General features: G+C 38.4%; 1 protein-coding gene across 1 annotated transcript in view; it reads left to right on the top strand.

Moving 5' to 3' along the window:
• Nucleotides 1-27460, top strand: part of CACNA1A (calcium voltage-gated channel subunit alpha1 A) — a 361279-nt gene that overhangs the window by 260941 nt on the left and 72878 nt on the right. Inside the window, exons 27-30 of the mRNA XM_087955556.1 lie at nucleotides 8547-8643; nucleotides 10065-10225; nucleotides 13669-13809; nucleotides 15309-15510. Coding sequence (XP_087811682.1) covers nucleotides 8547-8643; nucleotides 10065-10225; nucleotides 13669-13809; nucleotides 15309-15510 — 601 coding nt within the window. The remainder of the gene's footprint in view (nucleotides 1-8546; nucleotides 8644-10064; nucleotides 10226-13668; nucleotides 13810-15308; nucleotides 15511-27460) is intronic.

Raw genomic sequence — 27460 nt, 5'->3', positions numbered from 1 at the left:
AGATGGTGAGAATATTTTGCTCAGTGGATGTGTTTGATTACTACTTGCAAGAGCCTGAGTTCTGAATTCTTGTTGAATGGCTTTGTGGAGCTTAAGGAATGGTCTATGGTCTGATATTAAGACCAGATTTCTCTGATCACAGAGAAATATCTTCTTTCGTAGCATGTAGTTGTGGCCTGGAAGTAGGCAACCCAGCCGTTCTCTAAGCATCCTTGTTTTGTGGACAAGCATGTTGTCAGGCCTGCAGATTCTGTCCACATAGACTTCTCCTATAATGAAGCAGCCAGTCCTGTACTCTTATACACTCACATGACATCTTCCCCTAGAAGGAACAAAACCTGAGCATTTTGATAAATAATAAAATATGTCTCACTATTGGCTGCAATTGGAGCTAGTGTAGTGCAGCTTTTAGTGTGGGGCTATTTTCACTGTTATCCAATGTGCTATCACAATCTATCGGAGCTGATAGAAAGAAGCTGATAGAAAGAAGCTGACCCAACAAGGGTCAATTTAGTGACCAATCCGGATTACAGATGTGACCCCATGGCATGGACTACATTTCCCAGGATGCCTTAACTACATTTACCATGATGCATTCCCTTAAGGGGACAGCTCACAATTCCTAACTAACTATCCCAAATCCCATTAACTCTAAACTGTCTGGATAGCACATGACAGTAGCATAACTTTGGAAAGTCAATGGCTTTGGGTATATTATTTCAACATGATTCTAGCTAACGTTATTGTTAAATCATAGTAGATGGACTAAAAGTTTACACCAAGCTGACATTTGGTAAAATATAGCTAAAAATTTTTTTTAAAAAAATTTATCCTTGTAAGCCAATGGCATTGCCTGGGCACGGAAGACAACTATTTTACCCACTTTCCAAAAGCATTCAAAGGGTAACTAGCTAGACAAGGAAGCTAGCTGGACTACTTGTAAACTTGATCAGCATATAAATAGAAGCACCAAAGTCACCTGGAAGAAATGAACTTTTGAATGGAACTCCTTTTATTGTTCTATCTTCATAAGAAATAATACAACTGAAACCCATTTAACAGATAGCTTGACATACTATTTCAGAGTTTCTATAGATTAATCCAAAATAATCCTATTGTTTTTAAGCAAGAATAAATTGAAGTGGTGGTTAATTTACAATACAGTAGAAATGAAATTTCAATTCAAAAAGATGCTAGGTGCAGGGAATGGTCTAAAAATGGAATGGCAAGAAATGGTAAGATGAGTATAGTTGTGATTTTCTGTCATTCTGAAATGGTGAAGATGATCGCATCTTCCAACCAAGGCTTCCCTAGATGTGTGGCCCCTATGACAAATTTTAGGTTCTGTTTGCTTCATGGTGGATTAAAAGAGATGCAGCAGAATAACAGAAGGCACTTGGAACAGAACATTCTACAATTAGCATATTTGTTGGCTCAGCTATAGAACACCCCTAAGAGGAAGAATTGTGAGTCAGATGCTGACCCAAGTTTGTGTAATGAGCAATTGTGTAACTCCAGTAAGTTTGTAAGGGAATGAATGTTCTTGCAGTTACCTATTTAATGTTACTGTATGTGTGGTGAGAAATTCGGTTGGTTCTAACTAAAGCCCATAAATGGTCCTTCTTTTGAATTTAAGGTATTTCCAAGTAAGTTGTTATTCTGTAATCACTGTCATTCATGGAGTGAGTAAAACTGGCAACTGATATTTTTATTACTCCATGTTTTCCTGCTTCGTCTGTCTTTTCTTATTATGAAATGAATAGGATGGAGTAGCTTCATGATTTGTTTTGAATCATTAGCATTAGCTTATTTTTAAACATTTTGCTCTTAGCATAGTAAAACCTGGCTCCTAATATTTCCCAGATAAAAGAAGGTGAGCTATGAATCCAGTCTGCAAGAAATTTATATTTTTTTGGTAATCTATAATGTTTCTATTTCAAAAGCAGCAGAAGTGAATCAGTTACACACCGTGTACAGTTAAGAGATGACAGAAATGGTTGATCAGTAATGTGAGGCTCATAAATGAAAATGGATCTTATTTTCATGTTATCTTCGGAAATCTGCAAGCTTGGAAGAGTGGTAGAATATGGTTAAATTTTAAAGAATAAATTACCTTTCCTTATCTTACCTTTTTAAACATCTTTTCCTTCATGCTCTCTTGATCACTGTGGATATGGTTATTTTTCTGTCTTAACTCTCACCAACTTCATCAGAATTTATCAACTGTGAGAAATTGCTTTTTTTAGTCAGTCCATTTCAGTTAACTCAATGAGCATCTGTACTATTTTCTGCTGTGTTGCTGTCACCTGAGTCTATATACTATTGAGTATTGTATTGTGTCATATTTCATATTATTGTCCATCCCTCAATGGTTATATTCTGGAATATAAGGCACTTTTCATGGCTATCTTCCAGGTTTGAGCTGAGAATCTCAATAAGCCTCAGTTGTGCTACTAAAAGGTTAAAACCTTACCCTGTAACTATGATGCTATCACTACCTGTTTTGGGGGAAAACATTATTTAGGTAGATAAAGTTAGCAGAGCTGCATGAAAAAGTTGTATTTTCTATCATTATTGGTGAATGCACCAAAGTACTCTATCCATAGTTCTACACAAAACATGAAGCCTATATCTCTCCATATTTATTGTTTATATTCATTGTTCATTGTTTATATTTATTATAATTCCATATTTTCATATTTGTCTCACAGTAGTAATTGTGAGAGGGATCAAGGTGTCCTAGTGGACCTGGTCTTAAGTATGAATCAGCAGTGTGCTGCAACTGTCAAATAAGTCAGTGCAGTCCTAGATTATATCAATAAACGAATAGCATCAAGACAACAAGAAGTACTATCACTTCTTGTTGTCTTGATGCTATCCCTCTGTTGATTACTCTGTACTGGTGAAACCACACTTAGAATACTGCATTCAGTTCTAATTACCAAAATATAAAAAATAAGTTGAGATTCTGGAAAATGTGCAGAGAAGAACACCAAAGATAATAAAGGGTCTGGAGGCTAAATTGTATGACAATTGATTGAGGGGGCTAGATATGTCTAGCCCATCAAAGAGAAAAATTAGGAGGGACACGATAACTATCTACTATCTAACCATCTATGATAACTATTATTTGAAGGGCTGACACAAAAAAGAGGAGATTGACTTATTCTCTAAAGAACCAGGTAACAGGACAAGAAATAATGAGTAGAAGCTTGGTAAAGAGAGATCAAATCCAGAAGCAAGGAAACATTTTCTAACAGTGAGAATGAAATCATTTGCCTCCTGGGATTGTGGGTGTTCCACCACTGAAGGTTTTCAAAAACAGACTGGACAATCATTTGACTGGGATAGTATAAGCTTTCTATGCTGAGCAAGTGGTTAAACTTGAAAACCTCCAAAGTCCCTTTCAGCCCTATGATTCTAGCATTTCTATTGGAAATACAACTCACTATGTTTGAACAATCTCAACTATACCTTTCCCCAGCCTATTGACTTTCCAGCGCAGGTATAATTCTCACAATCTCTAATCAGCTCTAATCATACTGCCTAGACTGTAGGGCTTACTCGTTTGCTAATTGATGTGTTTTCTGCCTATCATTGAATCAGCCAAAAGCTATGCCGCTATCAAACTTAATGTTCCCATCATTAAATCCAACTTTGTTTCTATTGCCTGGTGACACATTTCATGTCACCTCAATTCCCTACAAGGTAATGAGTAAGAGAGCTTTACAGATTTTATATATCTTGATTCTCCCCTTAAACAATATTGGAATTGGGGGGGACGGGGGACGGACACTACTTTAACACTTGTACTACTAAGAATTCCATATCTGAAATTCCCATGCATGGGAACACGGCAGAGAACAATGTTGGCATGACATATTTGTAACACAATTAAATGCAAATGGGAAAGTCCTTATGGGACTTGTATAGTAATCCAAGACATTTGGAATATACCAAGTTGGTAAAGGTTATTCTATTAAGTATGCTTAGGAGTTTAGAGTCTTTCCATTGAACATCATTCCTCAATCAAGATTTATTTTCTGGTTAGTGATGAAGGAATTATGAAATTGCCCTCCATTTAATAAAAAATTTCTAAGAAAATGATTTAAGGTAATATTTGAAATAAAAATTAATGTATTAGCTAAGGGATGAACAATAAATATATCTGGTTGCTGCCCTTTGCCACCATTTTATTTTTAATCAGAAATTTTAGAGATAAATAGGCTTGCCCTTGATGTAGGACATGTAAAACGTCAGTGATGCTAGACACTTTACGAGGGTTGTCTCAATAGTAGAAGGCTCATTTTACTAACCTATACATGTGTAGATAATTTACTGAAGTAAACTCTTTCCATCTACTTCAAGGCAGTAGCTGAAGAGCAAATAAATGTCCTGTCTGTAAAAGGCATTACACAGTACGGTATCATTAGATTTTGTGTTCTGTGTTTTCTTTCTGATTGTTACTCACTTTCTTTGTCTCTTCCTTTCACTGCCACTTCACAACAGGAGCAGCTCACGGTAAAGTCTTTCTGTCTGTCTGCCTCTATCACTTTTTCTCCCAAACAGTCTCTAGTATACATGCTACTTATTTATGTGAATCTGGTTATGCATCACTATATGTAACTAATATGATTGGAAAGCAAAACAAATTGGAGCTCTTTTTATTTCTCTCCAAACATCAGACATTTCATTGATTCTGTTCCATCTCACATGAGTTAGGATTTGTGCGCCTTCCTGTCAAGTTACACTTTCTAAGAATCAGTCTTGTAGTAATCTTGAACTAGGTACAGTAGTTGGTTTTTGCCTTGTTGGGCCACTGAAAACAACATTCCAGTTAACCTGAGGACAAGCAATGGTAGCTGGAACATTGTTGGGTCTGGTTAAAAAGTTCCGATTGCTAGGAATTGTGTCAGATGTAGCCCTTTGTTCTGTGATCAAATATTTCATTCTCTGTTCTGAATACTTATTTTTAATAGTCACTAAATATTTATGCTGGAGAAGAACAATGTTGAAAAGATATGTCGCAAGGCTGCTAAAAGGAACAGACTGGAATATGTTATTGCTAGGCATCACAATACTCTTACAGTATGGTTTATTAATTAGAACTAATATAAAAACCATCAATACATGATAATGTCACTATCTGGAACGAATTATTTGTCTCTCCTATAGAAGGATTACAAACAGAAGTTCTTCAAAAGGCTGCCATGGTGGCACTGATGCTGAGAATAAATATGTATTTAATCAAATGTCAAAAACATCTATGCATCCTAAAAATATTTTTTTTGAGAGCCAGATACTTTATATTATCAGACTGCTCTTCGGGATTGACTTAAATGTAAAATCTTCATCATTGTCATCATCATCATCGCTATTCAACAATGTAAGCTAGATAAAGGGTCAGAGAAACAGTTAAAGTTGTAATGGCTACCTTATGGCCATATAGATTTTCTTAATCTATATTTATAATGTAGTTGTTTTTATTTATCAAGTCGATACTTGAGTACTAGAAAAGTACTCAAATCAGTACTAGAAAAACTGACTTGCAGGCTTTAAATGTATCTTTATTCTATTGAAGTTTTAAAAGCTGTTCCATGACATATAAAAACCAGATTCTTGAACATTTGCCAAACTATGGAAGTGTCCTTTAAATAAGGAATGTCAGTGTCCTTTAAATAAATGCCCTGCATCTTTAAGCATCTGTGTTGAGATGGCTTTGAAATATTGTGATACCTACCAAAGCTATCACGCCTACAAGGGAATCAGAATGGTGGGACTTTAGGAACATTCAAAAAAGTTCTATAAAGGCATTATGTGTCAGCCCTGTTCATAGGGAAATACCAAAAATAACATGGCCATCCAAAGCAATTCAAGTACAATTTGTTGAAAGCTGGGGTCTAAAGTGGCATTTGGGTGAAGAAGCAATTAATTAGCCTGAGGCTTCTCAGGGCTCGTGTTTAAAATGAATGAAAATGACCCAAATATCTCCATAAAAATATGGTTGGTTTATATCTTTCGTATGTGTTTTTTGATAATAATGTGTAATTGATAAATTTATTCTGTCATTCTTCAGCCAATTTTTGCTAGCTTTTTAGAAGCTTTCTTTGGAAGATGTAGTTAATTTACTGAGCTTACAGGCTATTAAAGAAAAGGAGACTGGTTTCTCCAACCTTGGAGTAAAATTGACCGCTGGATGGAATCAAGGCAATGCGACTGGATCTAAATACGTTGTGCTTTTGGTCTTTTATTAGTTGGGTCCATGTATTTTATGTGTGAAGTTTATCGTTATGCAAGCTGTGCTCAGATGAGCTTGCTGGAATTTCCTCATATAGTTCAGCCCAGGAGAGAAGGCTCTGCAAGGGCCATTTGCACAAAACAATCAACCCAGTCCCAGTCAGGTTTGCTCATGGTATGACTGGCTTGATTCACAAATGACCATAGTTGCAATCCCCACAGGTGCTGCTGAGGAAATTGGGATAATTTAATTTTCCTCTGCACATCTTGTCTCCTGCAATTTGAGAAAGGAACTTCAAAATATATGGGGACATGATTGAGGCTGGCACTGGGACAGTATGCACTGTCCACCTTTTTGGCCTGCATTTAGTTTCCTGTGTGCCTGTGAGAAAATGCATATTGAAGCAGCCCAGAGTGCCAATGCCTCAAGTGAGCTAGTTTTCATAAGCGTCTGGTAATTCACTCACAGATATCAGGAGAGACAGTTAACCCCTAGGCAAGCACTTTATACTTCATAAGTGTGTTATTGACTGGGAAATTTGCTTAGTTTTGTTTGAGACTAAAACTGGCCACTACAAAGATAATTGGAGACTCAGTAAATTTGCACAATAGCTTACCGCTAGCACACCCTCTCCACTGACCCAAAAACTTTTCCTAAATGGGCCTTAAAGAATCATTTATTTTAAAAAAATAAAAATAAAATACTGCAGTCATCTAAAAACCAGACCACTGCAGAATGAGCTCTGAATTCTCTTTAATGCAAAGGCTTTTCTAGTCATGCAGCAAAATAGGTTAGATATATATTCATTTTCACATGCAACCACATTTTGACATAGAAAACAATAACTTCTGCCATATTTCCTCTCTTTGAGCATGTTGACATGATAGAGGAAGAAAATTAAGCTTTAAACGTATAGTTGCTTTTTGTCTTTATGTAATACATCTGAAAATAGGATTTATACTTGCTGTTTTTATGGTAATGTGTGTGTAAGTTTATCTGCAAAACTGGACGTTTAAATCCTAGAATGTCCCTCCAAGTAGCAGAAGATTTCTTTACAATGAGGTATAGATTTCTCTGCAGACATATTACCAAATATTTTCAAGTATTGCCAGAGTGCAAGTTGTTCTCATTCATTATGCTTAATCTGTCAGAAAATCCACAATAAAATGAAAAAGGAATCTTTTTTTTTTTTGACGTGTCAGTACACTCAGATGCACTACCAACTGAAAATAACAATTTTTTTTAAAAAAAATGTGGCATTAAAAATGAGGCTATGATCTAAGTTGTGTGTGTTTATGCATATATTTCAAATCATGGTGAGACTGTGAAGTGAACCTATCAGTACAGAAGGTAATGTAGTGCAACATAGAAAGATAGGCCGCACATCCTCACAGTTGCAAGATTTGTGAATCTTGGGAAGACTTGGGAGTTTGGTAGAAATGGAATTTTTTGAGCCTGTTTATCAGCTACTATTAATGAATACCCAAAATAGAGGTGCATTACTTTTTATATCCCAGTGTAATTACATCCAGTAGGATGTGTATCTCATGTCAGATAACTAAAAAAATCAGAGAAACTTTAAAGCAAAATACTTACTAGGTTGTAGCATTATTACCTGACTGACTTACTCTGGGTTCAGCTCTGGTTTGTGCTTAGCTGGAAGACTGCCAGGGAATTCTATGGTAGGCTGAGAAATCAGGAGGAAACATCCTGGAAGAATGAAAGAAGACAGTGACAAATTTCTTCCAGCTGTTACTGAGGAAACTAAATGTAGATACTGCATATCAATGAAGTCTGCAGGTATTTTTTTTAAAGCCAAAATCTTCTGTGAGCATTCACAATTAGACACAACTTTTTTTTTCTAATATGAAGGATGCATTCCATGGAACTATTTGTACACTTGCTCTAATTTCCACAGGGGTACTAAATCTTTAGATACCTGCAGATTAAGGCAGATCTTAAAGGAATGATTGTAAAACAGGTTAATGGAGAGATATTGAAAGAGCACTCTAATGGATAAAGAAATAGATGAAATTTAAAGCATACTAGAAGAATGGAAGGAATGAATTGATGTTTGAAACAGACATAACTGGTAAACAATTTCTAGGGCAACATTTTATTGAAGAAATGATTGACGAAAGGTGTGTGGATGGCCAAAAATGGTAGCATTCATACATATAGTATTACTAGCATCCTAGTTATAAAATAGATTGAATCTCTGAATTTGGAAATACAGTGTCAGGATTATTGTAGAGATCCAGCTTCATTTTTTCCCTGCTTTTTGTCCCCATCCAACATCTTCCTACAGAGGCAGTAAAGGGAAAGACATCAACACCATTAAATCCTTACGTGTCCTTCGTGTTCTCAGACCACTCAAAACTATCAAGCGGTTGCCAAAGCTCAAGGTATGTTTGGAATAGAAGTGTAAAAAAACAAGCAAACAAAAAAACTCACCCTGGAATCCTTGGTTTTATATGTTTGTTGTATGTATACAATACATACATACATACATACATACATACATACATACATACATACATATTCTGCAGTGTTGAAAAAAAGATTAAGCAAGAAGGCTGAAGTTAGGCATGAACTCATGAAAAGGCATGAACTTAGGTTCCTTTATTAACTTTCACATATGTGATGCAATATGATCCAAAGAAGAGATATTATAATAGCACTTTCCCTGAAGAATTATTGTTTTGGATAGCCAAAAATTAAACAATTCCCCAATCACCAGAGTAGGATAAATTTACACATTTTTTATCATGTAGCTAAAGAAACATTAAAGAATTTTGCAGCATTTAAAGAACTACAGCATTTATTATAGCATAAGCTTTTATCCACAAAATTCTTTTCCACCTTGTTTACATAGGCAGGGAGGGAGAATAACAAAACAATGTCACAGAGAAATTGTAAGAATTATGTACTTCCATTTGACATTGCAATGCAAATACAAAAGGGTGACTTTTCCATTATAGTATCCTGGCACAAGTATTATCATAATTTGTCATCCTAGTTTGTACTGGATGCCTGTGCATGGATGGAAATCTGCTAACTTTAATCTTCATGCACCTAATTGCCTCTAGTTTAGGAAATGTTTTTTTATGAATTACCATTATATCAATGTTTTATTTTCCTAACTGTAATTTAATTGGTACAGTCATTATATTCTTGTTTTCATATCTCTCTGATTCTATATTTTTAAAAATAGATGTATTTACCTGCCCACTGAAGTTAAAAATTTTAAAATTACTATCATGCCATAAGACTGTTGCTTTGGCTGCATTTGATTCAATGACCAGTAAACTGGATACAGCTGAAAAGTAATTTCTCCTTTGGAAAGAAAAATTATTACTCTGGTCTAGGAACTCTAAATCTATGCAAACCTGGAAGATATTTGGGTAGCAGTGGAGATTTTTTTTAAAGTTGTCCTCCTTAGGACCAATTTACTTGAAGAACAGTTTCAACATTAATTTTCCAGCTCTTGTGACAGTTATCAGAAACTGTGCAGAATATATTGTGGAAATCAGTGGACATTTTCACTGTGTTAGTATGGCTTTTAAATACATTTAAGTCTTTAATAAGTTTGAAACTTCTATGTTAAGAAAATTTACTGTTGCCTATTTTTAAGCTGTTTTCATTTACTTTTCAGTACTTGCATTTTAGGGCTGCATGCTACCTTAGTTTTATTTGATTGTTTTTATGATGGTATATCTCTCTCACATCAACATATTTCTTAAGCAAGAGGGTCAGTTTTATAGAAAATTAAGATACAGATAAACATAATATAGTCAAATCTTACCAGCATATCTGTTTTTCACAGGCTGTCTTTGACTGTGTGGTGAATTCACTCAAAAATGTCCTCAATATTCTCATTGTATACATGCTGTTCATGTTTATCTTCGCTGTGGTTGCTGTCCAGCTCTTTAAGGGCAGGTTCTTCTACTGCACTGATGAATCCAAGGAGTTTGAAAAGGACTGCAGGTACATAGCCTCCTCCCGTTCAGCTTTTTTTTAAATTCAATTCTTTTCTCCTATCTAGTCAATCCTGTAATTTATAATAAGGTGTGTGATTCATAAAGTTATAACCTTTATAATTCCCTGTATCACATTGCCATTGCATTCAGGGCAAGCCAGTGGCTTCCAATGCATTATTTTCTGATATTTATTTAATTAATTTATATAGCTGCTCATTTTGCAGATGTTTCTCTGGATTGCTAGCCACTCATTAAAACAAAATAAAGAACAGCTAGAAACCAAGAGACAGTGACTTCCAGTCCTGCCTTAGGCATGAAAACCTGCTGGATAACTTGTGGCCAATCACAGCCCAGCTCACCTAACAGGTTTGTTACATTAGGAGGAAATTAGGAGGAAGAAGTATTAGGTATGTCCGTCACCTTGAGCTACTGAGTTATGTCCTGATTAGGTTTTTTTTTTCCTATATTAACAACACAGATTTTATAGCTTTATAGCTATAGTCAAAATATATTGTATCACTTTTCTATATCAACAAAATGAATAATTTCCTGAAGTTATAATCTAATTCAATAAAGTATAAGACACTTTAAAGCAGGGGTGTCAAACACAAGGCCCGCGGGCCAAATCCGGCCCGCCAGACCTCGTCTGATGGCCCGCGGTGCCGCCGCCAGCCTTGCAGCCTCCCCCTTTTTTTTTTCAATGAATTTACTCCGTGCCTGCACGGAGTAAATTCATTTTAAAAATGGCTCAAGTTAAAAAAAAAAAAAAAATTACTTACCTTCCGGGACCTGGCCCGACTTCTTCCTGCCCCACACTGCTCCCTGGGTGTCGGACGTGACGTCATCACGTGACGTCCGCCTGACATCTCCAGGGATCAGAGGAGCGCGCGGACGCCGCGGAGAGGAGCAAGAAGAAAGAAGTAAAAGAAAGAAAGAAGTAAAAGGTAAGTAAAGTAAATGGAGGGGGCAGATGGCTGGGCACTATAAAAGGGGGCAGATGGCTGGGCACTATAAAAGGGGGCAGATGGCTGGGCACTTTAAAAGGGGGCACATGGCTGGGCACTTTAAAAGGGGGCACATGGCTGGGCACTATAAAAGTTAAAAAAAAGGTAATGCCTTGTGTTTTCCATATGTTTAATAAACAGTGTTTGGCAATATTTGTATGTTTAAAAAAATTAATGTTTGTTACCAAAAAACATTTTTCAATACATTGTACAATAATTGTACATTTGAATATCTACTTGTCATTATTCTGACTATGTTTCTGCTTTCAGAGCTAGTTATTACTTACATTATTACAAAAAACAGTAATAATTGAATGCAGTGACATTAATTTATGATAATAAAGAGTGGACACATAGACCTACAGATACAACCGGCCCTTTGATGGGGACCAAACTGCTGATGCGGCCCCCGATGAATTTGAGTTTGACACCCCTGCTTTAAAGAGTCTTTTATTCTTACATTTATCTCTGTTATGCTGTCCATTTTAAGATGCTGGATACAGTTAAACCTGGCCTTTTTTTTCTTTAATGATTATTTCTGACCTAGTGGTTATCATGGTGTCATTTTAAATATATGATTTTCATGGTTTTAAAGTTTCACAGAAAAACCTTACTACAAGGTGGTAACAGTGAGCTATGTTGTAAATTGAACTAGCCAATATTTTTGTAGTAAAAGTACATAACCTTAAAGAAACAGTAAATAAAAGGAAATATTTGCAGTTTATAAATTTCTATTCTCTTGAAGTCTTAATAATTTACTACAAGTGTGTAAATAGCATTTCTGTACAGTACTGCAAATGCTAGTAAAAGGAGATGATTAAGGAGATGAAACACATTTAAAAGAGGTCAAGTGTCAGCCCCTCCCCAAGAGAAGCTGTGGAAGGCACAGATGAAATGCTAGAATTTCTTAAATCTGTGTTAGATTTGTTAATGGGTAATGAACTGTATTAAAAAGGAAGGAAAACAATAGAGTACACAGCTTGTCTTACCTCACTCCCAGGTTTAACATCCCTCTACTGGCTATGTTATATAAAGGATAATTTTCCTTAACATTTCTTTTCCAGTATGGCTTGGTTCAGTCTCTGTGCAATATTTACAGACATGCAGAATTTAAATCATTTACTACAATTTAGATAGTTTAATTTCTTTTGTTTCCCAATCAATATTCCTAGACCTTTGCTACTAAACTGTCAATAAAGTTGTTCTCAATAGGTTCATTTATTGAATTGAATCAATTTATCTTAAAACAGCTGAGGAAATAGTAACAATGGGCTAGAAAAAGGGTGTCAAACTCGTGTCATCATGGCATCATCATGTGATAGCGCAACTTTTTTCCCCTTTGTTAAACTGGGGCGTGGGTGTGTAATTAGAGAATAACTCAAAGCAAGTTGAAACATTCCTCTAGATTCTGAAGCTTCAAAGACATCACTGAGATAGGGATTTTTTCTTTGTCATCATTGCTACCAGAGAATAATATCTGAGGCATTTTCATGTGTGTTGATTAATTTTGACCTGAGTTTTTTTTCCTATTTGTGTTCAAGATGCTATTCAATCTGTTTCTGTTCTCAAAATCTCAGTAAATCAGAGAGCCAAACAAGCTCTGTTTAGGGGAGAGCTATCTGGGAGTTTTTAAAACAAAGGCATAAATCAGCCCTTTGCTGTTCAAAACATTTTGGTTATGACCACAGACAAGGCATACCCAAATCCCCTAGGAATCCATCACTGCTAGTCATTTTAATTGTTCCATCACCTTCATAGAGGGATAACAAATCTAGTGTCATCATGGCAACCATAAAGTCCTGAGTCATACACTTATCTGAGATAGAAACAATTCATTTTGCTGTACTGAAAACCACCTGCTACTCAGAAATCTAAGATTAGGCAAAGATATCGCAGACATGTTTAGCTGGTTTTTCAGAATTTTGTATGGGAAAAACATTTTAAAACAATTCAGTCTACATTTTCAGCACTATAAACACTTTTCAAATCAGAAGCTTTAGATTCTTCAAATTGCTAAAGAATTGGTCTCTTAACATTGTTTGCAACTTGCCAACTTTATTGGGGAAAATATATGGAATAACTAAAAATAATGCAAAATTATTGTATTGAAAATTATCCTAATGAATTTATTCAGTTTCATCCCCAGTTAAATATTATAGTATAAAAGTTTAAATAAAGTAACTATGTATATGAATCTATCTTCTCATAATTACCTGTTTGTTTGGGGAGATTAACATGAGATTAATAGCTATAAAGTAGTGACGTTTGCTTGATTAATCTTTCAGTCAATCTTGAAACCTGAATAAATAATAAACACCTCTTTTCACATTCTCCTTTAAATGTTAATGCTGTTAAAGAGACCATCTACATCTTAGAATATTCTGATTAAATTGTTAAATTCCATTGTATAAACATGTATCTGAACACTTTTGTTGATCTTCCTTAGAGGAGAATATTTAGTCTACGAGAAGAACAATGAAGTGAAGGCCGAGAGACGAGAGTGGAGGAAATATGATTTTCATTATGACAATGTGCTATGGGCACTGCTTACCCTTTTCACTGTGTCTACAGGAGAAGGTTGGCCAGAGTAAGTTATTGATGAAAATAATGATGTTTTAAAACAGTAGGGACCTTGAGCATCTAATTGCCTGTCATTAAATAAGAGTGTTGGACTAAGCTAATCCTTGATCTGAATTACATAAATTATGCAGATGAGGTCATTATGCTACTTTTGTCTAGGCTTGTCCAATATGTTTACTCTTATCATATGAAAATGTACTACCTCAGTTGGAGAGATTATTTATTTACAATGGCACAGAACATTCAAAACTTAACCAACCAACATGAAAAAACAAAGTACATGGGACAGATAATGTAGTAAAAAGTCACATACTCTGACATTGGATTAAATTCCAAAATTTATAGACTATAAAACAACATTTTGCAATATATAGGAAAATGGATGTATGTTTGTTTTATAATGTATTATTCTGATCAATTACGGGATGCGGTGGCTCAGTGGCTAAGACGCTGAGCTTGTTGATCAGAAAGGTCGGCAGTTCACCAGTTCGAATCCCTAGTACCATGTAACAGAATGAGCTTCTGTTATTTGTCCCAGCTTCTGCCAACTTAGCAGTTCGAAAGCATGTAAAAATGCAAGTAGAAAAATAGGGACCACTTTGGTGGGAAGGTAACAGTGTTCCATGCGCCTTCGGCATTTAGTCGTGCTGGCCACATGACCACGGAGACGTCTTCGGACAGCGCTGGTGCTTCGGCTTTGTAACAGAGATGAGCACTGCCCCCTAGAGCTGGAAACAACTAGCGTGTATGTGTGAGGGGAACTTTTACCTTTACCTTTTTTATTCTGGTCAAACAAATCTGTGATTGTTATTATGAAAGAAGTTATGAGGAAAAGTAGTTTTCTTTATAAAATTAATAATATAAAGCAATATAAGCTGGGATTTCAGAGGTTCCAGCACTCAAAATTAAAGACTGGCATAATAAATTTTCTTAAGCTTCTTTATGCCTACCATGGGAGAATGTTAATTTAAATTTCAGTTCTCATTATTATCAGTACTTTAATTATTATGCTGGATCTTGAATATTGACTTTGGGATAGTGAAGGAAAAAAATCACAAATACAACTGAATCAGAAATACTATTTCCATTTTGTAATCAATAATTATTGTAAGAAATGAAGTTCAAGACATCTGAAGACTTTTGGAAAGACTCCATTTTAGTAATAGGATTCTTCTACACCTCAAGAAGCACTTTTAAAGATATCAAATGGTTTATTTATTAATTGCAAGAAAAATATGACTGTTAGATTAATGTGCATTGTATTATACAATCTGATATAAGCCTGTATGGTATTATATTATGATATAATAATATTATAATAAAGTATCATATTAGGATTAGAATTATATTAATAAAATTACATTTTCTTTATTTGTTTATATACTACCTCAATCTAACTAGACTCCAAGCAGTTTACAACGCATATAATAAAATACCAAAGTAATAATACACTAACTTAAAATATAAACAATTCATATAAAATAATAACTAATACTTTTTTTTCAGTGTTCTTAAGCACTCAGTGGATGCTACATATGAGAATCAGGGGCCCAGCCCTGGTTATCGCATGGAAATGTCCATCTTCTATGTGGTATATTTTGTGGTCTTCCCATTTTTTTTCGTCAACATTTTTGTGGCCTTAATCATCATCACTTTCCAAGAGCAAGGAGACAAGATGATGGAGGAATACAGTCTGGAGAAGAATGAGGTATGGCATACATTGGAAAATCCAATGAAAATATTGTATTGACAGAAAACCTAAAAAAAACATTCAGTTCTCTCTTTCTCTCTCAAATCTTTAGCAGTTCAAAGACTTCAGCTTGATACAAAAATATTTTGCAAGGTGTCAGAAAGAACTGAAAATCTGATTTTACTGAGTCTGGTGACTGGTAGCAAAGGAAGTTTGATACCAGAAAGACTGCAAAGGCAGATTCTTATAGAAACTAACAAGAAGCTGCATCATGTTCTCATCATGATAAAGTTTGGAAAATTAAAATAGAATATATAAGGACAAAAATTCATATGCTGTAGTTCTATAGAATATATGAATGAATAATAAAAGCAGGGAACAAGGTTTATAGAAAAGATTACAACATTTTATAAAACAGCAATAGGTACCTGCTACCTTCTAAGCTATACAATTCACATTATTTCCAGCAAATATGGCTAATTATGGAGAAAGGCTGACCTAAATAATACTATTTTGATCAATATGTATTGTCTATCAATTTCATGTAGGTATATTAATATCATCAACTATTGGCATTTTAGATTGTGTAGAATTGAGATTATTGCTGCTCTACTTTTTCCATTAGGCTGTTGTTCCTTACAAAAGAGAAAAGAGTCTGGTCATTCTATGGCACACTAATAATCCTCTTTGCTTCATTTCTCTACAAATAGTCATAGCCTTCATTAACTAACTGCCCATGGGAAAATGGCTTAAAATCCAAAGAGCAGGACCTTTTTCTATTAAAATCCACATTCTCACAAGAGTACTGTATTAGCAGATGGGACTGCTTTCCCTGCCTCCCCCCTCCCCCCCAATATCTGCCAATGGAGGAAATTACTTTAAAATAAAAAATATGGATTTTTTTCTATTAAGGGGCAGATTCTCTTATCTTAATCTATTCTTGGACAAGCCTGCTCCCCTTCTTCTCTCATTTGTCTTTTTCCTACCATTTCCCTTTTTCCCTCCTTTCCCAGGGGTGGGATTCAAATTTCTTAACAACCGTTTCTGTGGGCGTGGGTTAATTTGTGGGTGTGGCTTGGTCATGTGACTGGGTGGTTGTGGCTTGCTGACTGGACCTGGCTTGGCGGTCACATCACTGGGTGGGTGTGGCTTGGTGGTCATGTGACTGGGTGGGCATGGCCAACTTACTGTCACTCACGTCAAGGGGTGCCTCGCCTGGCCCCTCCCCTCCCAGCCATTCGTTGTCGCACCCAGCCTCAACTTATCTATAGTTCTGTAAAAATGTTGTTCACCTTTTTTTGACTTTATTATCTGCATACTATAGATGTACTTTCACGGACCACTGAAAGGAGGAAATGCTTTACTCAAGAGTGGGATAGACAAAAGGCTTTTAAGGGGCTGCCACAAAGAAAGGGGGGCAATGTATTTTCCAAAGCACCAGAAGGCAAACAAGAATCAATGGATGGAAACTGAACAAAGACAGAAGCAACCTAAAACTAAGGAGAAACTTCCTGACAGTGAGAACAATTAGCCAGTGGAACTGCCTGTCTCCAGAAGTTCTGGGTGCTCAATCACTGGAAGTTTTTCAGAAAAGACTGGACAGCCATTTCTCTGAAATGGTATAGGGTTCCTCCCAAGGTCCCTTCTAGGTGTTATTCTGTTATTCTAACACTGTTCCCAGGCCCTCTACTCAGAATTTGGCATCCTCAGTTTTCCTGGCTGAGCAGTGGGTTAGACTAGAACAGGAGTTGCCAACCTTTTGGACCTCAGGGACCACCAAACTCATAATTTTAAATCCTGCAGACCAGAGACCCTAGGAAAATCCTCAAAAACAGTCTGCAGGAAAATTCCCCATCCCGTTTTCCTACTGATTGATCATTCTTTACTGTCTCCAGTTCTGTTCTTGAGGGGGGTGGGGAGAGAGAGACAGACAAACAGACTGACTGACTGGCTGACTTTTGGCTTCATGCAAGGAAAGCAGCAGAAGCAGCAGAAGTCTTTCTCTCCCCCAAATTCCATCAGAAATGAGTCTTTGTGAGACTTGTTGCACTGGCGCAGCCTCTTGGAGCAGGATGCCTTGCAGGGTCTCAAAGGGTCTCATTTCTGGCGGAGTTTGTGGAACTTTTGCTGTTTTCCTTGTGTGCAGCCAAAAGCAGAAGAAGAAAGAAGCGGAAAGAAGCAGCCCAACGGCCAGGCCAGGCGCATGGGGCGAGTGGGGCAAGTTCCCCTTTCCCCCCCTCCCAATGCAAGCCTTGTGTTTCCTCAGGCCATGTGAGTGGCTCAGCCTTGTGTTCCCATGCAGCCTGGATTAATTGCTTTGGGGGATACTTTTGGGGGGGGACATTTCTCTGCGGACCACCAAAATTTTCTTGCGGACCACCATTGGTCCCTGGCCCACTGGTTGGTGACCACTGGACTAGAAGACCTCCAAAGTCCCTTTCAAGTCTGTTAAACACACATGTATTTATGCTCTGGACTATAGACATTGAATGCATGTATTGTAAACTCTGAAAAATACCTGAGCAAAAGAAAAGCAGTAAAGTTATTCTAGGTATAGGGACAGTGTAAAATATTAATATATGATAAATAATGGAACAATTAAAAATAATAGTGCAGAGTTTTCTCTCTCTCACCCACCCACCCACCCATTCCTTCCTATTTCTTTTTTTCTTTCTGTCTGTCTTTCTTTCTCCCCCTTCCTCTTTCTTTCTTTCTCTCCCTTCCTCTTTCTTTCTTGCTCTTTCTCTCTCTTTTTCTCTCTCCCTTCCTCTTTCTTTCTTTCTTTCTTTCTTTCTTTCTTTCTTTCTTTCTTTCTTTCTTTCTTTCTTTCTTTCTTCTTTCTTTCTTTCTTTCTTTCTTTCTTTCTTTCTTTCTTTCTTTCTTTCTTTCTTTCTTTCTTTCTTTCTTTCTTCTGCTCTGTGGCTGATCACCTTCCCACATCCGGCAGTAATCACCTTTCCACATCCGGCAGCCCCTCACTGAAGGTAGCCAGCATCCCATTCCTAATTGGTGACAGCAAACTTTGCTGTCCCACACCACAATTTGCCCATCACCAGGCTGTGCTATATTAAGTGAATCCCTAACACCTCCACCAAGTTAACACGTTTCCAGATGTCCACATTGGCTCAGCGAACTCCGGCCAGCTCAGTTCCATCGTGCTGCTTCAATCAGCTGGGCGTCGCATCATGACTAGCCCATGCCCTGCTGACATGTATTGTTAGCACCCACCACTGTTGTGGGGCAAGAAGTGGATCTGAAGCTCTGTTGCTGAGCTGATGTCTCAGCTGGTTTGGAGAGTTCGCGGCAGGCTTTACTTGTGGCTAGCCTTCACCAGCTGATACATCTGATGGTGTCAAGCTGCGGCTCCAGCCGAGTGCGATTCTTTCTTTCTTTCTTTCTTTCTTTCTTTCTTTCTTTCTTTCTTTCTTTCTTTCTTTCTTTCTTTCTTTCTTTCTTTCTTTCTTTCTTTCTTTCTTTCTTTCTTTCTTTCTTTCTTTCTTTCTTTCTTCTGCTCTGTGCCGCAGCTCTCCCAAAACAGCAACAACTGGCTCTGGCTGCCTCCCGTAAGCCACCCTGGCCTGCAAGGGAAGCAAGCAAGCATGGGGAAGGGCTCCGGTCAGTGCCACGATCTCCCACTTGCTTCTCAAGCCACCCTGGCCCACGAGGGAAGCGAGTGGGAGATCGCAGCACTGGAGCCCTTCTCTGTGCTTGCTTGCTTCCCAAGCCAAAATACCTCCACGTGTGGCGATGGCAGCAACGGGGCCTTGAGCACCCCCTTGCCCTGGTCCTCCCAAAGGCAAAGCACCTCCATGTGCAGCGGTGGCAGCAGGGCCTTGAGCATTCTCCCCCCCGGCTTCCCAACGTACCTCCACATGCAGCGGTGGCAGTGGCCCTGGCTGCCTCCCATAAGCAGCACCAGTGGTGGGATTCAAAATGTTTTACTACCAGTTCTATGGGTGTGGCTTAGCTTGGTGGGTGTGGCAGGGAAAGGTTATTGTAAAATCCCCATTCCCTCACTCCACTAACCTGCTTTCCAGCTCTGTTCTCCTGTGCAGGGCAACCAAAGAAGACCTAGCCAATCAGCTGGGACTCGAGAGGCAGAGAATAGATTGGGAGGGGGCACACACACAGAGGTGGTATTTGCCGGTTCTCCGAACTACTCAAAATTTCTGTTACCAGTTCTCCAGAACTGGTCAGAACCTGCTGAATACCACCTCTGAGCAGCACCGCCATCGCAGCACCTCCGCCCGCTTCCTTTCTGCCAGGAGAAGCAGGCAGAGGCAGTGGAGGCACTGCGGCGACAGCCCTGTTTATGGGAGACAGCCAGGTCTGCTGCCGCTGCATGTGGAGGTACTTTGGGAGGGCCGCAGCCGCCATATGGTAGGGAGAGCTGGGAGAGCGCTACGTGGTAGCTTAGCCAGCCAGCCGAGCCCGAGGATGGGGGGGCAGGTAGTTAGGCCCCAGCCAGTGCCGCCAGCGGGATGTGGCCGCACCGGTGGGGAAGCCAGCCAGCCAAGCCCGGGGATGAGGGGGAAGCCTGAGGAGCCCCGGAGATAGCCGCGGGAAGCCCGGAGCAGTGGGGGAAGGGCTAGCACAACTCACAGGCTTACCTATGAGCAGGCAGATCAATGGAGAGGATCATATCGGATCCGGGCTGCTTCCCTCACCTGCTCTTGCTGGGAGAGCCTCTCCTGGCAAAGCGAAAACCTTGCAAGTCCCCCTTCCTTTGGAAACGGCTCCTGGGCAGCAGAGAGAAACAGGATTCAACCGGGCTGCTTCTCTGCTGCCCAGGAGCCTTTTCTGAAGGGAGGGGGACTTGCAAGCTTTTCGCTCTGCCGCAGGAAAAGTCAGGCAGCAATGGCTGGCCTGGCAGGCGGGCAAAATCAGACTGCAGGCATGTCGCGCATGCACACGATCTTGCGCATGTGTGATAGGGACTGACTAGGCAGGGAGCAGAGAAGTGGGCAGAGAGGGACGGGCCAGCCAGAGGCCCAATTCACCGGTTCTCTGAACTACCAGGAACTGTAACAACCAGTTCTACCAAACCAGTGTGAACTGATAGAACCCCACCTCTGTCCTTCCCCACAGACTAGCAAAGAAATATAAATCAGTCCTGCAAAATTCGAAGTAATAAAGAGCTTTGGAAAATAATACGAGGACCACAGCCTTTCCCCACTGCTGAATTAATGCTACCCATCCTTCTCTGAGTCAGCAGAAAACTATACCAGCATCACATTTTCTGCCTCCATTGTGATTCACTGCTAAATGATGCTGTTCTAATTATGTCTATATTGATTAGCAAAGACATAAATTCCCCTATCTTTGCTCCTTCCCTCTCAACCAACAGGAAAAACATCCACTAGTTACTGTGGTGTAATAGGAATGCGGTATTCCTGGTTGTCCATCAAATCTAGGATTTTTCCTGTGCCTTTCTTTCCATACCGTGTTCTATTGTAAGCTGAGCTGAATAAAATTTTTAAACATAGGATTAGATGAAGGAGCTGAATCATTAAAAGTAGTTTTAATGGGGGTTTCTCCCCCATCTTTTCTAAATTTCAACTTCTATATTCCTTAATACCAGTTGCAGAATGAGGGTAGACCTGTCATTCCATAGTTGTGCTCCTTCAGATTTTACTAAAATGACAAGTAAAAGAGTTGCAGGCTAAGCAGACTAGTGTTGTTGCATTATTCTGATAGGGGGGAAAAAATCATAGAATTGCTATGTCAGCTCTTTATAGACAGCAGGAGTCTGGCTGGAGATGAGAGGGAAGAGAGCATAGTCAACCGTCTGAATCAACAAATGTTCTGATCTCTCCCGCTACTGGTCTTATGATTTTGCCTCCAGCATTTTTTTAAAGGTTAATGACAAAGATGGATGTTAGGAAGACTGTACCATGTTCAATATTTTAATGTATTTTTTGTTTATGTTTGTGATTGTTTAATAAGGAAAGCCTCTAACATTTTTGTTGAGGAAGTGTAATAAGGTTTTTACTATTGGCTGTCAGAAAGAGCTACTTTTGGCAAGGTCAAAAGTAAGAGCTACTTTTGGCAAAGTCTAAATCAGATTAGTCTCTTAGCATAACATGGGCCAAGTGAAATGCCCCCAAAAGAGAAGCCGCAAGCTCATTTTATCCGCAGGTAGGAGAAAGAGGCATGAGAAGTATTAGGTTTCATTTCAGGGTAAAAAGAGCTTGCATTTGATATATAACAATTATTGCATTTATAATTTACAATCCAATTATCAGAAGTATGTGACCTTGAATTTCTGCTACATTAATTCCAGTTCTAGTGTTTGATTATAGAAGCCTAACGGTAATTGCAGCACTCCCTTAAATCCCTTTCTTATAGAAGAAAAGAATCACTTTGAGTTTGTAGAGAAGGTGGCCAAAACTCTTCCAATATCATTAAGCAGTGACTAAGTTTCCTGCATCTTTCTCCTGTTTCAGACTGGGTGGCAAAGTATTAGAATTAGATGATGACCCAGAAGAACTACTATTCCTTGAGAAGAGGAGAATTTTACACACATCATCCTGACTCATAATTGGTCTTTTTATCAGAGAAACAGAAAAATGGGCACCCCACCCCCTAAAATATAACATTTCTGGTACAGACAATTATACAAGTTTAATGACCAGACTGAGAGCTGCCTTTGATGATTCCACCAAATAGGCTACAGACAATGATGAGATGTGATGCTTACAAAGTGAACATCAAGTGTGCACATATGTGGCTAACTGTCAATATTTTTGTTCAGGACATGGCTTGAATCAGCTACCTTTGATCAACCAATTTAAAGCCTGATGAATTATAGAACAAACTTATTTGAGAAAGCACTCCAAGCACACTGGAAGTGTTAATTCAAAGTTGTGTTGTTACAAATGTAAGACTTGTGAAACAGCAGCAGAATATGGTCAGGAAGGAGTGATGAAATTACTTTCCTTTCTTTCAACCCCCCCTCCCCCAAATCTAATCTTCAAGTGTTAAAGGCATTTGGGGGCCATTCCAGCTCCATTGTTGGCTGTAAAAAAAAAAGTAATGTTAATGTACGCAGGAATTTCTTTTATGTTGTAGGATTGGGTGCATTTTGACCAGATTGTCCCCTTAAAATATTTAGCTGAGATAACAGCTAAGTGTTATATATATGTAGAAAAGGGAAACATTTAGTAAGCAAATGCCCTAATGTTCTAAGCTTGGCTTATGAGGAACCAACTAACCAAATTCTAGGAGTTTGAGAGAGGAAAATTGCAATAGGATGTATAATGCTCATAGTATCTCCTTTGCCTCACACAAAAAGTTGACTCTGCCATAAAACCGCAGATCCTGGTAGATTTTAAAGCTAGGGAAGTTTTGTAGACTGCAATTGACTACAAATATAGCTATTTAGGCAGTAGGTTCATTAATGAAGATGGAAATCATTGATGGTAAATACCTGCACTCGGAAACATCATTTTAAAAAAAAATTGTAACAATTTTCATTTTAGCTTCTTCTATACATGCCTCTATAGCATTGGGGATGCATTTGCTTCAGATCTATAACATACATATTCTTGAGAAAAAATGCTGCCTTTGACTCTCCAAAATTCCAGACCTAATGCCAAGCCTTTTCCAAAGAGGAAGCAGCTACAGAAATTACCTGCTTTCCCATGTCATTAAAGAAATGGAAACCTTGATGTTAAGTTGAATGTTGGGATGTCTCAGCCATCATTCTATCAAAAGGAAAAAATAATTCTTTGAAGTTCATGATTAGTTCTCCTAAATTCTATAATCATTAAGCATCATTAGTTCTCTCTCATTTCTGAACTTTTAAAAACTATGTTTTTGCCAGTTTCAATCTCAGAAGAGAATGTAGTTTAATTTACATGAAGATGGAATATGTATATTTAGCTCTCTTTGCCATGAAATATGAAAAGTTCAGACAGACATATAGTTCAGTTTATGTCCATCAATAAGTTTATAAATCCCACATTTTTCATGAGATACTGGACTGCTTTACTGAAGTTTATTTGATGACCTGTTAATTTATTCTGAAGATCAACTATTCACACTAAAAAGGTCCATAGTGTACTTGGCCAGTTCTACCTATGCAATGTGTATACTAAAATGGAGAAATTGACCTGTGTCTCTTGGATTATCGACGGTTCCACAACTTTCCTGGGGGAATCGCAATGGATCTCATCAAAATAAATTCAGTTCTCTCCTTGAGTATGTATACACACCCACAATGTCAAGGGGATGCATCAATTAGGAAGATTCTTGAATTTTATTACCAATTGATCCATGATTTTGCAGCATATATAAAAGCTTTTCACCCATCTTGTTTAGAATGGAATTTTCAGGCATCATGCATAATTTCAAGTGGAATCTTGATGCTCAACATGCTTGTTCCTCATTCAAACAGACTTTTGCCTCCTTGTCCTATCCTCTGCCATCATGTGCCTTTGTTGTTCAAACAGATGCTTCTGATTTTGATTTAAGGGCAATCATTCTCCAGACATCTGAGGATTTTGAACAAAGACTTTCCTTGCACCCTTTGTTCTAGACAGCTGCTGAAGCCAGAAAGGGATTGTGATGTTTTGAACAAGGAATTCTTAGTGATCAGAAATGCTTTTTAATGCTGGCACACCTCTTGTAAGAAGCTTCACAACTCATTGATTTCCAAACAGACCACAAGATCCTGGAGTATCTACAGTCTTTTCACACATTCAGGTGGGCATAATTATCCCAATTTAATTTTTATACCACAGGCTGAAATTTTTTTCACACATGTCTGAATAGTTTATTCCACATGTCATCCGCCCTCCCCCATCTCACAGTTCTTTTCTCCGGTCTGAACATTTTGTGTTCCCACTTCCAATAGTAGCCTCAATCTGACCCTCTGAGAGCCAGTGACATCCTCTTCATTTCACCAGACAAATTCACACATCAGAATGAAAATCCCATATGTATGGGCTTCGGCACATGATCTTCGGAGAGACTTCCAATTCACCTTTCCTTTTCTTAGGAATGGGAGAATTGCATCACAATGGCTGATTATATATTCCTCCTTCCTTGAGAAGATTTTTTAACTTAGTCATTAGAACATTTGGGACTAAAGGCCACACACTTTTCTGCTCCAGTATTTTTCTTGTCCAAGTAGATGTTAATGCCTATGGATCTTCTTGTCTCAGCTGTTGCCATGTCTGGACTTTATCTACAAACTAGCTGGCCCGTTGCATTGCCTCCCCTTTCCAAAGGAGCCTCGAATCACAGTTTCCATGGATTATACAACTAGTTTACCACCTATAGGGCATGAACATGTCATCAGTGTTTTCCAAGATGGTTCCTTCCATCTCCTGGCAAGTCTTCAGAGACTGATTCTCTATTACATATTCTGGTATTGAAGCGTTCCTAGTCATCTCATTTTTAACAGAAGTGTTCTAATCACAGGCTATTTTCGGATGATCTTTTCCAATATTAGGTATTAAACTTACTTTTTTCTTCAGTGCATCACCTACAATTCACTTATGAGACAGAGGATGAATGCCACCTTAGAGCAATGCCATCATTGCTATGTAAGCTACCAGCAAAATTTATCTACAGTCTTGCCTGTGGCTGAATTCACATGTAACAACCTGGTTTATTCTTCTGTTTACATTTCTTTGTTTCAAGGATTCTGTGCAGTTCTGTCATCTCATATAATTCACTTTCTCCTAGCCTGGGGTCATGTCCTTTCTACAACAACTTCAGGTAGTACACCAGTTCCTTGAAAAACCATTATATTTTCCAAGGCTTCCTACCGCAAACTGCTGACCACCATCACCCACTGCTGCTGGAAATTCAACTTTCTCTGCCCTTGCAATCTGGTTACAGCAGTTATCAACTTGAACTCTGAGGAGAAGGGAGCAGGTTTGAGGAACAGGGAACGGATTTTTGCCAAGAGAACCTGAACTGCATCTGCATCCACCAGCAAATATCTGGATGAGGATAATAGGCAAATCTGTAAAAAAGCATTCCTGTCTTAACTGCTTCTGATCCCCAGGATGGGATTGACACTTTTCCACTTCTTGTCCCTGGGACAACAAGTTTTGGACTGGGACGTTCTACTGGAATTAAGATGTGACACTAGAATTACTTCCTCATCACCTGGGTTATCAAGATATTTTGGACACCTCCTCGTCTCCTTGGGGGAAAGATTTCTGGACACAGAAAATTGCCTAAACAGGAGATTATAATGTTGGACTTTTCTCTCTGCCTATAGTCTCCTTCAGTTTTCTCAGAAAGAGGAGACAAAAATCATCCTCCAGCTTTCTGGATTGGTGGGAGGGAGGAATTCTTCAGCTTCAGTAACCAATCAGTGAAGCAGTGGAAAAGTCCTGGATCCTTCCTGGGGCACTCATGCTGGGGAAAAGGAAGGGAGAAGCACCAAACATTTCCAAGAATGGGGTGGGGAAAAGAGAACCTGAAAGATGAGGTAGCATGAAAACTAGTTCTGGATAGGTGAGAGGCAAATAATCCAAAACTAGACAAATACATTTACATAACAATAGAAATGAGAGGAAAATATGTTGCTGCTCAAAAAGATAATCCTCAAGCCTGTCCACTGTGGGCAAGAGAAAAGGAATAGAAGAGTTTGAACCTTGATTTTACTGTAAATGGGACTTTCATTTGACACCTAGCAATTACATGAGTTGTTTCCTAATATCTACCTTACTTTATGCAATAACCCTACTTATTAAAGATCTGCCTTATTAAATTCCTGCCTGTGCCATCCCAGTTAATAGTGTTTGCAAAGAAAAAAAAAAACTGTCTTTGGATGCTGCCAGTTCAAGAGGGAAAACACTGTTTTAATAACAGTATAGCTAGGGACAACTTAAATGTGACTCATTCATGGATGGAAAACAAAATGGGGGAGGGAGGGGAGGGGGAACAAACAAAAGATGGTGCTAGGGCATGTTTGTGCCATAGTTAGATGCAAATGAGGACAAGGACTTTGAGCTAGGACAAGGTATTTTATTTGATGCTAATTAGCTCCACCGGCTCTACTCATCAAGGGCAATAACTCTTGTTATAGACGAGCATCCCTCGGGCTTCTTTCATTGCTGGAGACAACTCTTCCACTTTTTGACCTGCATCCCATGACACAAAGTTTTCTATGCTTCTATTCTGTTGACTGAAAAACGGGTTTGATCTTTGGACAAAGCTCTGGACTTTTGGACCGATGACTAAAATATCAGATTTTATCTTCTTAGCTGTTATTACAAACTGATTTTCTGAGATTTATTTTTATTCAGGCTTTCTAATTACTGCCTCCTTTACAACCTCTAACGTATATTACCGCTGCCTAAACCTCAACTATGTAGTGAGTTACCGCTAAGACGATACCAGACTAAGAACTCAGGGGTGGGTTTCTACCGGTTCTGTCTACCTCTGTAGAACCGGTAGCTCTAAAGAGCAGCAGACATAGAACCGGTTCTATGTCTGCTGATGTTTTTGCCCACCTGCCCACCCAGGCTCTTACCTGATCTTTATTTCCTGATTTTTCAACTTCAGCTGCCGAACGAGGCACAGCTGCAGTTAAAAAAACAAGAAAAGAGGGCTGTTTCAAAGGCTGCTTCTTGGCAGCAGCGTGCTAATGACGGTTAACAGGCACGCGGCTCACAGCGGGGCAGGGAAGCTCATAAATCCGGAAACGGTAGTTAACCCTGTCGTATCCCACCCCGTAAGAACTAATTACCATTTATTCTTGCTTTCTCTCCATTGTGGTATTCATGTCTTCAAAAGAAAAATGCAAACAAATTTACTTAAGATGAAGTTTCAAAAGGCAACTACACTTTCTGGGTGTTCTTCCTTGAAATATTTTGCTTCTCGTCCAAGAAGTTTCTTCAACTCAAACATTTTTAAAGAAAAGAACCAAGAAAGTCCACTTGCTTTTTGAAAAAGCACCTTTGGGACAAACATGACCTGGATGACTAAGAATCTCCATAGACAT

This window comes from Notechis scutatus, chromosome 2 (assembly GCF_049901735.1).
Source record: "Notechis scutatus isolate UNSWTSFEM ecotype Mainland chromosome 2, rNotScu1.2, whole genome shotgun sequence".
Lineage (NCBI taxonomy): Eukaryota > Metazoa > Chordata > Lepidosauria > Squamata > Elapidae > Notechis > Notechis scutatus.
Note: the sequence above shows the minus strand (reverse complement) of the source record. Positions and strands in the feature narration are given on the sequence as shown.